Here is a 14333-nt window from a genome sequence, read left to right on the forward strand (position 1 = left end):
TATCTATCTATCTATCTATCTATCTATCTATCTATCTATCTATCTATCTATCTACCTCTATCTATCTATCTATCTATCTATATATATATATATATATCTATCTATCTGTCTATCTATCTAATCTATCTATCTAATCTATCTATCTATCTATCTATCTGTCTATCTATTCGCTTACGTCTGAGTGATGTTGTAGGTGTCTCCTTCACTTCACACTCACCAAACATTCCATGGAAGGGCATTAGTGTATGACAAAAACAATGAAGAGGTCATCACATGAATAGCCTGTGACACTTGTCGCGTACGTCATGAAACTCTTTGCATCCGTCATCTGTGGCACATACCCGCTTACCGCAAGCCAAGGAATTGGGGGGGGGGGGGGGGGTATGAGCTACGGATGACTTACAGTTCGCATCAAACCGGGAAATGCGATAACTTTTTTCAGAACGCTTTACGCGATCAGGTTATGCAGGCGGGGCAGGAGTCGGCAGCCTTTTCGGAGCAGGAAAAATTCGGTAGAACAGAAAGATGAAAAATTGCAATGAGACCCAGCCCAAAACTGTGGCATTCAGCACGGTAGTGAAATATTCTCTTACAGAGCTACGTCAGTGCTTCACAGTGCTCATGAAAAATAACATGTAATGGCGTCTTATCGTGGCAACGCTAACTGTAGTCGCAGTGCTCGCTGTCGGTTTTTGCAACAATATAGGTAACATTGCATGACTAGTATGACTTAATAATTAACCCACCCCAAAAAATACGACAGAAACAGCTTGCTATTATAAGAACATCAATACAAAGTATTGTGCACTTCATTTCGATAAATGTGATATCTTTGGCATAACGTGACTAGTGACGTTACGTCATGCCATTGAATACCTTGCAGCCGCATAATTTTAAGAACGACGTTGTGGTCTGCGGAGAAACCCACACAAAAGATTCACATTATATACAAATAGTGAATGATGATGAGTGAGACGAAGCTTCATGGGCACTAAGCTAAGCCGTCCGTCGGTGTGTCTGTCTGTGTGTTCGTCTCTCTGTCTCTCCGTTCGTCCGCCTGCCAATCTTTCTGTCTGTGTGCGTGTCCGTCCGTCTATCCATCTGTATTTCTGTCGGTGTGTCTGTCCGCCATCCTGTCAAACTCCTATCAAACTAACCCACGCGCGACGTGCGTCTACGCCATCTAGTGATGACTTCGCGTATTGCAACAGTGCAGCGCCACATAGTCAACATTGTGAGAACTAACGTGTGGCTACTATGGAGGACGCACTGAGGCACAGCGCAAGGAGCTTTGCCCCTAACACCAGATGCTTTCATCTCGTTGCTTTTTCTGGTGCCACGGCAGTGATCAAGGCACTAATAAAGCAAACGGCTGATAAAAGGGGCATGCATAAAGAAAAGTTATTTTAACATAACGTTCAAACTGGGGAGGAACTTGGGAAGTAGCTTGTGGCAGATTTCAATCGGTTGATGTACAGCACATTCCTTTCTGCGCACGCGCAACAGCTGGCCCAAGCACTGCCAGAACGCGCTCCCGCGCTAGAGCGTTCGGGCTTGCGTAAGTGGCTGGGCAAAACACTGTGGTCTCTCCTTCTTACACTCTCCCAGAGATCACGTGGTGACGTCGGGGAAAGATATTTTGCATACGCGTGATGAACCCGCGTGGCATGCTCCAACAAGAGTTCAGACGAGTCACAGCTACAGAAACTACAGTGAATGCATGGTGTGCTTCACTTGCAAGGACGCGTTGCCCGCGATGAGCGAAGCTGTAGGACGACCCATGCACTACTTCGCATACTACTCATGGTACCTTTTAGTAGGACATGATGTCATTTTTACCGCCTTATTCGCTACTGGTACACTAACGCACCATTACAATGCAGATCAATGTCAAGAAACTGTGCTTCAGATATATTACTTTACTACCTATAGATGCACGTTTGTGTTTTCCGTTTTACACAGAGAACTTGAGCACCTTGGAAATTTTTGTAGGGGATTCAAACACCACTGCTAAGACAAATATAATGCTTTAGTTCATGACGACGAACCTTTAACTCATAGTGTGTATAGTATGGGCCGGTGGCGAATAGGAATCTACCTAATGTTTGCAGTTCCTAAACGGTTCATGACGAACAGTGGTGATCACATGGCGCTCCGAGAAGCCGAGACCTTAATATGCTTGGCCCGTAAACGTACATGCGTACATTGGGGTGAGGTACTCCTTCGTGAAAGAAGTGCGTATGCTCGTATTTCGTGGTGTTTTGCCATTGTATTCCTCGCTGTGTTGAATTACTATGTGTATGTATTTAATTATACAAAGCTTCATATGAAGGACTAGCTAAAGAAATCGAGTAAAATTGTTGAACTATCCGATCTGATGATGACCTGAGAAAAGCAAACGTCGAGTTGGTCGCTGCAAACTGATTGATTATAAATGTATATAAACAAATGGGGACAGCATTGATCTTGCGATGGTGTCGAGCAAAAGCCATAGCAAAAAGAAAGATGTACAGAGTCAACGGTAAGTCGATAGAATCCTTCTATACCTACCTTCTGAGCTGTCAGAGCTGCGATGCCGCTTACGCAGCCGTATGGTAGTGAAGACTTCTTCTGCCATGTTTAGCCGGAGTCATGAAGCTGCTTGTTGCAAGTCTTGGTGCAGTAACTTTATTCAACCAGCGTTTCTGAACATAGCCCACAGGATACGCTTCTGCCATACGTATGCAAACGTCCCAGTCGATGCTCCAAGGTCGAGGGCTCACAGCTATATGAAATACTGGGCTCGCAAACGTGGACACCAGGAAAAAGTCAAGTCAGCACAAACGCCGAGAACTAGTACGTAAGTAGTCATTCCCAAAAGCTGGACAGTCTTGTAGATTGATATGTCGATCCCCCCCCTTTTTTTTTCGCCAAGGCACAAAAAGAAAACAGTCATGTATAAAAAAATATGGTGTGTTCGTTAAAAAATACAACAGTCTATATACAAGAGATAAGCGTCAAAATTGCGTACGAGTGCCACCCCTAGATGAAATCTGTGATAAAATCTGTAAAAGCTTGGAAAGAGATATAGAGAAAAAGCTTTTCAATACAAAACAGACATTCTGCAAGCGTACACAAAGAAGCTGACATGCTACTCTGTATAAGGGAAAGAGATAGAATAAAGAAGTGCACTTCATTTCATAAGAACCCCCAGCAATAGGAGGACAGGAAAAGAAGAGCGAAAAAACAAAAGTAAGTACGATAGCGCTATGTGCGCGTCAGAGCGCAATGGTTGCGATAGTTTGTACTTCAAATAATCCTGAAGGAGTATATCTCTCCTTGTTGTCTTGTGTAATGGGATGAAGATGACGATGACATACGATGTTAAAATGTATGCGTAAGAGATGTCCTCTCGATGCTACCTTTCTCTCGTGTAAATTGAGGAAAGTTATGGTAACACTTTTTCTCCTGCGTAACATGCACAGAAACAGGGGGTAAGCTTTTCTCTCTTGAGCTAGCTGATGCTTGCATTGAGTAGCCTGCGTCTGTCATTTTCCAACTACGATGAAACGTGGCGCTGAAAGAGACGACCCTTAGTTAACTAGGGTCGTCTTCTAATTGCTACATTTTCGTAGCGGCCTCGGCATTTCCCGCAGAACCGCCTTTGCCAGCAATTTCTCTTTTCCTCGCTCTTGCCTCCCACGTAAACACAAGAACCCACATTATAGCTGCAAACGCGATGAGCGATCCGCAGATGACGAAGAGGGCATCGTAGGCTCCGACGTGGTCTCGGAAGTGTCCTAGAAAAAACGTTTCAGAGACAGTGTCAACAAAAGGTTACGTACAAAAAGACATCGTGCCTTTGCGTGTGTTTGTCGAACGTATTGAATGGCAACAACTCAGAAACCGAGAGCAACGTAGAAAAGCACGCACAGTAGACATATGTGCAAGTTTTGTATCTCTGTATTGCGGTCGTTTGCTTCATTGCTGCGCTCTACTATGAACGGACGTCATGTTCCCTTTTTTTCATGTGCAACAATATGTTTCACTCAATAATTCCGTGACGTTACCTGGTGACGGAAGATGTCTTGTCTAGTTACTGAAGTGACTTTGCTATTGAAGTGTTGGCTTGTGACTCTAAACGGAGTGTTGGTTTGCGGTGGAGGCCTAATGTTCTCACCCGCTGCACTTCGTTATTTTTATTCAACAGTGAAATCGGTATCAATTTGAATATATTTTTAAAATTTTTCAATGAGGCAAACAATGGTGACAGTGTTTTTTTATTCTGTAAATGTGTGCCTGTCATTAGCTACAATATGTTCTAGACACAAATATTTTTTCGTCAATGAATACCTACAAGTCCCAGAAGTCTGAGCCATAACTTTGATATTTCGAAGGTTGTTCCCATATCAGTGCCATAATGATGCACGTAATCATTGAGAAGACCGCTAGGGTTAGGCCGTTTTATGCGGCGAATTGAAAGGTTGTCCATCACAAAACGAATAAAAAACAAATAACAAAGAAAGAGCGCACGAAACGAATCAGAAACTGCATAGAGAAAATCCACCTAAATGTCAATGAATTAGAGATATACAACATAGGCCACGCCCCTGCGACCGAAACAACAGAAGCGCTGAGAAACAATGTAACGCGCTGCCCGTGGAACAAGAAGGTGATAGGTGGGACCGGTTCCACGGCACTAACTCTAAGCGATGAGACGTAGGTTTTTACACTGTGCACCTTTCAACTAACTAATAGTGATTTGGGTATTTGTTTCCTTGGGTGACTTTAGCTTTGCGGGCGTTAACTGAACGGTTCGACGGTCAGTGTTTACATTAGTTCTTTCCTGGGCTTTCGTGTGCACTCTGCGTTGCGGGCAGTGGCCTTCCAGAACAACATGCGCAGTTTACAAGGCGTCATGACTCTTTATAATCATTTATTCATACCAATCAACTTTTTTTGCATTGTTGTGCGCCTAATCTTGGTGCCCCCTGTTATGCGTTACCTTTTGCTTTACGGATATACTAGAAACTCGTCTCTGTATGGTCTTTATTCATGCACTTCAGTGCTGATATCATCTATTCAACTTAGTATCGTAAAGAATAGCTACTTATATAAAGCTTTGTTGAAGTTTCCAATTTACGTTTTTCACTATAGATTGCTGCTGACAAGCTTCACACAATAACACACCATTGCTACTGTTAGTTATTGATAAGTGATAAGGTTTTTCAGCCGCATATCGAGTTTACAAATTCCCTGTTTCTTGTTCTTACGCTCGAAGTTAAAAGTTGTAAAAGTATTTTGGTCAGATTTCAGTGATCTCGGACAGCCGTCGCTCAACAACTCATATGAGTTGTTGACAAAGAGGACCTTATCTTCAAAACTCTAGTCGCTCCACTGAGCCCCAAGCATTTACGCAAACGCCACGCGGACGTATCCTAGTAGGCGGTGGGTTCGAGGCCATGTGAAATTGCCCGCATCTGTAGGACGCGTGCCGAGCGCATCGTCCAGATTTTCACCAGAGTGAGAGCACACTCACCGGTGGAATGACGTCGCACTTCCTCGGCAACCTCGGCAGTCAAGACCCCAGTGTGCCGTCGTGAGCCAGACAGGGCTCTTGGGTTAGGAGTAATGGATAGCCGTAGCCCAGCTCAGCTTATCAACCCCCTCCCTGCCCCCCCCCCGTGCAGACGTAATCTGTCTACAATATAAACTCTTTATTATCTCACTTTCCGTCTGAGGTTTTGGTGTAAACTTCTGACGTTCTGACTACTACAATTCTGAAGCTTCTCCTTTCCCGCAATATACTTGCCTACAGTTCTGTTTTCCGACTTTTTTGCCATGGTTTCCAACTGCCGGGCAAACCGTCGTCCTTTCTGACATATCACCGCATCTAAAGTGCAGACTCAGCACAAACGTATGCGTGCGCAAAGACATGCAGCAAAAGTATAGCAACGTTATCTGGAATAAATGATTCTTGTACTGGCACTTACTGAGTCCGTTACTGCTACAGCGCGATAGTGCTCTTTCCTACCTGTCATCGAGATGTGGTCGCTGAGTGCTGCAAGCTATAGCTTTTGAAAAAAGCTAGGTGCATTTAAAGCCCTCATCTGCATGATTGGTACAGAATGTTGTCTACGCTTAAAAACAGTCTTATCCTTGGGGGTGTACTCATTGCACAGCGGAGTTCTAAAGTCGAGCCCAAATGAGTCTGTTATGCACAGCATATCAAGAAAGGGTAACGAACAGGATAGATTGATGATAATTTTATATTTGTGGTATAACGTCCCAAAACGTACATATGATTATGAGAGACGCTGTAGTGGAGGGCTCAAGAAATTTCGACCACCTGGGGTTTTTCAACGTGCTCCCAAATCTGAGCACACGGGCATACAACGTTTCCGCCTCCATCGGAAATGATGCCGCCGCAGCCGAAATTCGATCCCGTGACCTGCAGGTCAGCAGCCTAGTACCTTAGCCACTAGGCCACTGCGGCGGGGCATGAACAGGATAGAGATCAAAGCACAAACCGTGTACAGGCTTGCAAGATGTGGTATTTCAGCAAGATTTTAAGATCGCATACATGAGTACGTTTTCCTGTTTAATGGGTATGTATTTCTTTTTTCTCCTACTTGCTCAAGTATGTATAAGCTAGTATATTAGAAGGTAAGAAAAAGGAGTGATGTGAGCGCGATGAGGAGGGTAGTGGGAAAAGCACAGCCTAGCCATGTATAGTAACGCTAGGAGGTGGGATAGGACAGTGAGGGTGAGGACGAAGGAAGTGACTGTTGGTAAGAGGCAAGAATCTGTATATGGCTAGGGAAAATAAAAACTGTATGGGAGTGGTGTCGCGAGCAATCTCCATTGGCTATCCTATCAGTTACGTCATTTACAGGGTCGTACCCAAGCATGCGCGCCATTGGCAGCATACGGGAGGCGACTGGGGGAGGGAGGCGAGTCGGAAGTTGGAGACATTCAGGTGCACAAGTGGATAGAAGGTTTCTTCAGCGCTAAACCCCACCAATCTTTGCATAGCTTTACATTGCTTTGCATTGCATCGCTGAGGCTTCCCACGAGCTTGGCACTTTAAAGCCACACTTAAGGGCACAACCCATAGCAACAATTATTAGTTATTTTGCGCACCTTATCAATATTCCTTACCTATAACCGAGGGCTTTATGAATGACAGCAGGCCAGCCGATGCGATGACCATCCCGTATGCCATGGACATTCTTTCCAGGCCGAGATAAATAGCGAGGATGACAGGAAACAGCACTAGGCCAGTGCCTATTGTGTAGGCGATGATGGCAGCCACGGCGAAGAGGAGCCCGTGGACGTAGAGGAATGGAAGCAGTATGAACATAGCACCCTGGACCGCGAATATGAGCACTATCAGCTGCTTGTTGGTCAGCCAGCCGCGGTCGACGGCTGCCGGCAGTGTGAGCCTGCCGAGGGCTTCGGCTATGGCTCCCATTGACACCATGGTAACCGCGCTGGAAACGGCCACGCCTCGATCCACGGCGAAGTCCACGAACAACGATATGTAGCACTCGAACCCGAAGCTATGAACAATGAAGCTGTACATGACGAGATAAAAGATGGGGTGCTTGAACACGGTGAGCCCGTGCCGTAACGTCCCTTGCTTGCTGTCGCCTTTTGAAGCGGCCTGCGAAGCCGGCGCACCGGCAGGCGCGCTTCGCCACTTTGGTGTTCGCGGGAACAGGCTGAATGCGAGTCCGTTCATCACAATGGCACCGAAGATGAGCAAAGCACCGCGCAAGCCGTACGTCTTGGTGAGGTACTCCAGAAGCTTGGGAAAGACAAACGTTCCCATAGTGACCCCGGTGAAGTTGATGCCCATTGCGAGGCCTTTGTGCTTGACGAAGTGCTCACTTATTATGGTCGGTGAGACAACGAACACCATACCGGCACCGATGGCTGCGAGACACAAATAGCAAACAAAAACGCATTTTAGCTTAACAAATAGTCACCTAAACAACCTACCAATGCAGAAACAACTAAGCAAACGAACAGAAAAACTGGGGAGGGTAAAGCTTTGTTTTTAAGGGTTAAACGCGATAGCGATATTCTGTTCCTTGTGCGTACCTCAAACACTTAGCGCATGAAATCTTTTCTAACTTGCTATGCATCTACTAGGTGGCCTTAGGTGAATAAGCCCAGTAACGGGTGCACATTTTGTAGTAAATGACCCGCTTTAAACCGTGAAGTCATTATGATAATCACACATTCTGACACCCGATGGCATTTAACGCTTGCACCACGCATTATTACTGCAATATGCCATGTCCTATTGGCCATCATGTATACATGATATGCGTGTTAGTAAAGCATGAAAGTTACATTCACTGCATTTCCACGCAGAGACAGTTATTCTCGCTGCATTCACATGCATGTGCTTTGCTTTGTGGTATAGAACACCCGCTTGCCCGCAAACGCCCCGGGTTCGATCCCTATGCTCAGACCATAAATTTTCTAATAAATATGTTATTTGCATATTTCTTAATTTTGCAGTATCGCACAACGTGATCATTTTTGCCTCACAATTCACGACGGTGAAATTTCCTCGAAACGAGCCCTTTAATGCTCTGGCATCAAATTTGCCCGAACCTCGAGAGTGGAGGTGATGATTGTGGACGCATGTGTTCTACGTTGTTACTATCTATCTCAAGAAATGTGAACTGTTCGATGCGATCAAGAACAGTGCGATTTATGGAAAGAACTGACAAATTTAAAACCATCCTTCGGTCATGAATGAAAAATCATTGTCTGTATCTTTCACGCTTCTGTGAGTGTTGTTTGTTCGCGGTCGTTGTACACATGTACCTGTAAACATGACGATAGTTACAGTGCGAGAACAGAACGATGACAAAGAGACAAGAAGGAAACGACCCTCTGTCGTCGTTCTGTTCTCGCGCTATAGCTATCGTCATGTCATATCATCTAGCCCAAACCACCACACTTCTAAGATGCCTGTAAATTCTGGGCAAGTCTGTTCCGCGAGGCCTTCTCCTGCAGCTAGTCCGAATTAGCAGCAAAGAATTGGAGGATAGGGCGCTTTGTCAAAATGAGCCAAAGCACAGAATAGCGGAAGCAATGCTTCGCTGACCGACAGGAAACTTCTTCACAAACTTCTTCACAAGTCTTGTGTTGTTATTCGTGACGTGGCACATAATATATTGACTCACAAACACAAGGAGCATAAACCGAATCTTATCAGATTTCGGGAAGCATGGCGATGAAACACAACCGATAATAGGCATGCGCTTCGGCAACAGATCTGGGTATCAAACTTTCGATAAGTAGTTATGGCATACTGTCGTCGACCTCACAAAAGAGACCTCAAAGGCCAGGTTTTGCTCATGTAAAAATGAAAATCACCGTGTGTGCCGCAAACAAACTTCAGAATGCGATCACTACACGCCAAAAAAATAAATAAATAAACTTTGCTAGCAAATTTCCCGCTTTCAGAAATGAGAAATCACGCTGCTGAAAAAGATTGGATTCTATGAGATTTAATCAGGCAAATATTGTCTCAGCACGTGCGTTGGAAGGAGGAGAGCGTTTTCCCGGAACGACGCCGAATTTCGTAGTTAGCAGTAAATTTGGATGAGGTTATTGCTCAAGTGAAGTCATGCGCTCATAATTTTAAAATATTACAGTGTTGCCACAATTGGTAAAACTTGGAAGGGTGCTTAATCTTCGCTTTCCAGAGCAGAGCTTAATCATACCCCATGCGCCTCGTTTCAATTGCTATCGCATGTAGCTTCGGCTTCTCGCGCTTGCCTCAACCATGTCGAAAGAAAACGTTAGGCATCTGTGCACGTAAAATCGGCTGTTGCAAGCTATCCTAGAGTCCATTCTACAAGTACAATCGCGCAGTGCTAACTAGGCCAAAATTATTTCGTTGGCAAATCAGCGAATGGCCCACTATTCGTCTCAAAGGCAACACGCGGACCTACGCACCAGCCCACATTCTTGATGGTTTTGCTGATGATTATGTATAGATATATCTTGAGGTTTTGTATTGGGTGGCCCTTTAAAACACCCCAACATCGTGCGATTCTCATGTTTTGTTGTCTGGCACGATTATTTATACGGAACTGCCATGCAATACCACGTGCGTTAACTCTATGCCACATAGAAAAATATTTTCAGGCCTGCTCACTGCCGCCGTGACGTCACTCATTTTGCCCGAGCGAGCGCGCGTACTGGAGGTTGTGAACCCATTGCCACCTTCATATCCAGTTAAAATTTATTGATTGATATGAGGGGTTCAACGTCCTAAGACCACCATATGAATATGAGAGACGCCGTAGTGGAGGACTCCGGAAATTTTGACCACCTGGGGTTCTTTAACGTGCACCCAAATCTGATCACACGGGCCTACAGCATTTCAACCTCCATTGAAAATGCAGCCGCCGCAGCTAGGATTCAATCCCGTGACCTTCGGGTCAGCAGCCGAGTACCTTAGCCACTAGATTGCCGCTGCGAGGCTTTGATCAAAGGCTGAGACCATCCGAAAGCACTGAGACGCGTTCACATGAAGGCTCCCTACCCGAACTGAAAGGTACAGCCCTATACGTTCATCCATTGAGTTTCATACAATAATACCTAGAGAGGAATCTGGCGCTAGTGTCTACGCGGGACCTTTCAGCGGCGCTTGTACCCCCCTGGGAATTATGGAAGTACAGGCTTCGGATTGGCTTGTTTGGTGAGTGTAAAACAAAGTGATATAAAGTGATGTTTAATTGAAACTTGCTTCATTTTTTGTACGCAAACTTTATGGCAAAAGATTTTTGTGACTTGGTGGTGGAAGTAAAACCTGGAAAAATCTTGCCAACAGGGTATGCATTGCTCTGCCATATCGTTCCAGATTTTACATAAATATGTAATGCAGTATTCTTCACAACCTTAAAAACAAAAATTCTGGTTTTTCCCTCGAAAGTACGCAATATATATATATATATATATATATATATATATATATATATATATATATATATATATATATATATATATATTTATATATATATATATATATATATATATATATATATATATATATATATATATATATATATATATATATATAAATATCAGCACTGTATTAAGTGAGAAACACTTCACGTTTTCTCTGCTTCGATGCCAGGTGCGTCTCTTCAAGTGGTCTCCCTCAACGCACTTCTCGTTTTGTCGTGAAGTCGAGTCAGAAAAGCGTGGCGGTGCGTCTACTTCAAGCCACCGGCATTTTGCAGTTGATTTCAACGAGGTTTGGCAAGGCACACTAACAACAAACGTGAACTCGTTGCAATATTCTGCACTGACATGGGGCGCTACATCTATGCGCAGCAGTGAGTGGACGACGCTTCGCTTAAACTGTCAAACACGGCTTATACAGCTTCGGCTTATACAACTTCGGCTTATACTGTCAAACACGGCTGTCAAACACGGCTTAAACTGTCAAACACGGCTTATACAGCTGTAAACATTCAGTTTACAGCTTCTTTTAAGAACAAAGGCGCAACTTCAGTCCTTTGCACCACCTCACTGAGCACTCTACGCGAAGAACAAAACTGAAATTGCAGAAAAAGATCCGTAGACAGTTCGCTGGCTAACGCGATCCAATCCGAAGCCTGTACTTCCCATAATTCCCATGAGGATACACAAACGCAGCTTCACATTCCTCTCGAGGTATTCTTGTATGAAACTATATGCATTCATACAACCATGCACTACTTCCTCTGGTTTCGGAAGTGACGCCATCACAGAAACACGACTGTGTTTGCCTCTGAGAGGGCAGTAGATTTTGCTTTATTCTCAAAGGCTGCAAGGTTTAAAATGGCTGCCACAGCGAGCCCTCGCAGCCGACACTGTTTGGGGAAGCGGAGAACGAGAGAGCGAGAGAGCAGGAGAGGGCCGGGAACCAGCTCTTCGGCTCAAGTCGCAGGCATAATTCTAGAAGAGGCGTTGTTCAGGTTCATGCTACCGCTGTGGGTCGAACGCGCATCGCGCCAACGCTCCGGAGTGCCCTGTCAGGAATGCGAGGGGCTGAGAGTCCAAGAAATCGGGTCACTTCGCTTCTGTGTGTCAGTCCAAATGCAAGCAAAAGTCTTGGTATGACGGCGTAAAAGAAGAATTGTCTAAAGTAACAAACGTTGTCACCGTTGTGAACCTGAGTACCACCTGGGGTTCTTTAACGTGCACCGGTCTCCTGTCATCATATTGATATTATGTTCGCGTAGAGTTTTGCATACTTAACATTTTTATTCTGCCTTTTGTGCAAAAAATGCGCTGGTTTAACTAATGTATTGTGCTTGAAAGCGTTTATAGATTTATCTGCGGGTCATTTCTTCCACAATAAGTGCAACACTTTGTGTTATCGAACCTGTGGTCGATATATAAGAACAAAATTTGATGGACCACTAAAGTGACGAAAAATATAGGTTAAATTTTATTCATTCTTTACTTGCACCCACACGCACGCACACTATCTTGAACTTGCAGCGCAACTCATTTGCAAAGTTACTGCAGTCTTATTTTTACTCTTTCGAAAACCTGTCTTTAGAAACACGTAGTTATGCAGGAGTGTGTGTGCTGCTGCCACAAGTATCCTATTCCATACAATATCAAGATGATGATCACTGCAAGATAATACGAAGGTTCTCATTTCACAAACATCTTTTGTGACCGACACAAGGAGCGGCATTTCTCTTTTCCTCTGACCCCTCTCGCAATGTTGCGCATCCTCGCTCCTACAACTTAAGGCCTCTAAAAATGTTAGTACTGTGTCTAGATTAAACTATGTAGCCCTAGTTGGCGCTGATAGTGGTTCTCAAAGATTCTAGTTTGAAGTAGAGCTCACACACCTGAAAACTATTTAGAAAAGTACTTTACCTTAAGTGTCTACACGCATTTAAATTTCAAGGAAACTTATCAGGTTAAGGTACAGCCAAGACAGGCGCAAAATTATAATACCGCATTGAAGTAATTGAAACACCAACTAGAAAATACAGAAAACCAATGCACTAAGCAATGCAACAACATTTGTTCCATTTTTCTAATCATGTAGGCCGAGGCATAAAGACAAGAAATTCGTGGGGCTAATCGCAAATGGCAAAATGTTTACCGACGCTGAAGGAAAAACGCCTGTGCCAAAAATGCGCTGCCACGCTCGTTTATTGTTTCGATGCCAGTGCTTACAAATCAGAAGCACACATGACACTTTCATTTTAGAGCAAGAGCGCAACATGCTGTAGATGGTGCCGTTGGATTGACTTCAAAATATGTAGTATGGGCACACGAACCTTCAAGTCACGAATACAACAGATGTAGACGTCAGCTCGACGAATGACAAGCTCCCATTTCGTTCTCCGGTTGTCCTTCGGAAACGAAAACACTTGCAACTTTGGTTCACTTGCCGCGACGATTCGCCACGAAGCATCGCCCAACCGTTCGGATTTGCAACCGCACAGATCGCTAATATGCAGTGCACAAAGCGCATCACATATCCACATTGCAGTTATTCCCGGACACAGAAAAACACGGTCTTCTCGAGTGGCTGACAAGCACATCAGCACGCCACGAAAAAGTTCGTCAGGCTTGGCAATCCATGTCTGTCGAGTGACGAGAGCAAGCGTAGGCACGTCTGTGCAGCGAATCATCTAGGGTGGCACTGGTTCACTCCTCCAGCTACGTAATATTTATGTTGTGTTTCTTTTGTTTTTGTTTTTTGTGGGGGGCGGGGCGGTTTTAAGCATTTGCGCGGCTATGTCATTGAACTGCCGCCCGTTCTCTTTCGATTTGTTTCACTGAAGTCATGGGGGCACTCAGTTGTTAAAGAGTGAGCTAGAAAGAAATAGTAGAGGTGATACCGGATAACTAGTTACTTAGACAGCCTCAAAAAAGATATAGTCCCTGTCTATGAGACGCAGCAGCGCCCGCCTTGCGTCAGGTACCATCGAGTTCCCCGAGGAATTTGCTGATGACATGGAGGAAGGAAAGCTAAGGAGTAGCCATCGCACTGCGAGCTGCATAGCGAAAAGTGTGGAGGAAGTCACGTTCTTTTGCAGAGGGGTTATGGGCATAGGTGAGGTGGGAACGCTGGCGTGTCGTGTTGTCTACATCACCACTCGTATGAATGCGTTGTTGATAGCCAGCTGGAGTTCTGAATGTGCATTTTTGTGCAGCTGTTGCATTTCAAAGATGATGCAATGTGTTAGAAGCCTACAGTGAGTGTTGGTCTTCACGATTTCGAGTTTAGTTGATATCGCTTGGAGTTGAAAGTGGTTATTTTCGAAGCTCATGACCAATTCTCCGAAAATGGTTGGTGCCGT

The 14333-nt window shown here is 44.6% G+C and overlaps 2 protein-coding genes across 6 annotated transcripts in view; one reads left to right on the plus strand and one right to left on the minus strand.

Moving 5' to 3' along the window:
• Positions 1-14333, plus strand: part of LOC142786393 (neprilysin-1-like) — a 557390-nt gene that overhangs the window by 116453 nt on the left and 426604 nt on the right. The window lies entirely within an intron of this gene.
• The window catches only part of LOC119169386 (monocarboxylate transporter 12), a 65785-nt gene continuing 54103 nt past the window's right edge, over positions 2652-14333 (minus strand). For all 3 annotated transcript variants that reach the window (XM_037420485.2, XM_075884076.1, XM_037420489.2), the window contains 2 exons: positions 7141-7917; positions 2652-3779 (listed from right to left, as the gene is read on the minus strand). In XM_037420485.2, the coding sequence (XP_037276382.2) occupies positions 3601-3779; positions 7141-7917 (956 nt within the window). In that variant the 3' untranslated portion in view covers positions 2652-3600. The remainder of the gene's footprint in view (positions 3780-7140; positions 7918-14333) is intronic.

This window comes from Rhipicephalus microplus, unplaced genomic scaffold, assembly GCF_043290135.1.
Source record: "Rhipicephalus microplus isolate Deutch F79 unplaced genomic scaffold, USDA_Rmic scaffold_23, whole genome shotgun sequence".
Lineage (NCBI taxonomy): Eukaryota > Metazoa > Arthropoda > Arachnida > Ixodida > Ixodidae > Rhipicephalus > Rhipicephalus microplus.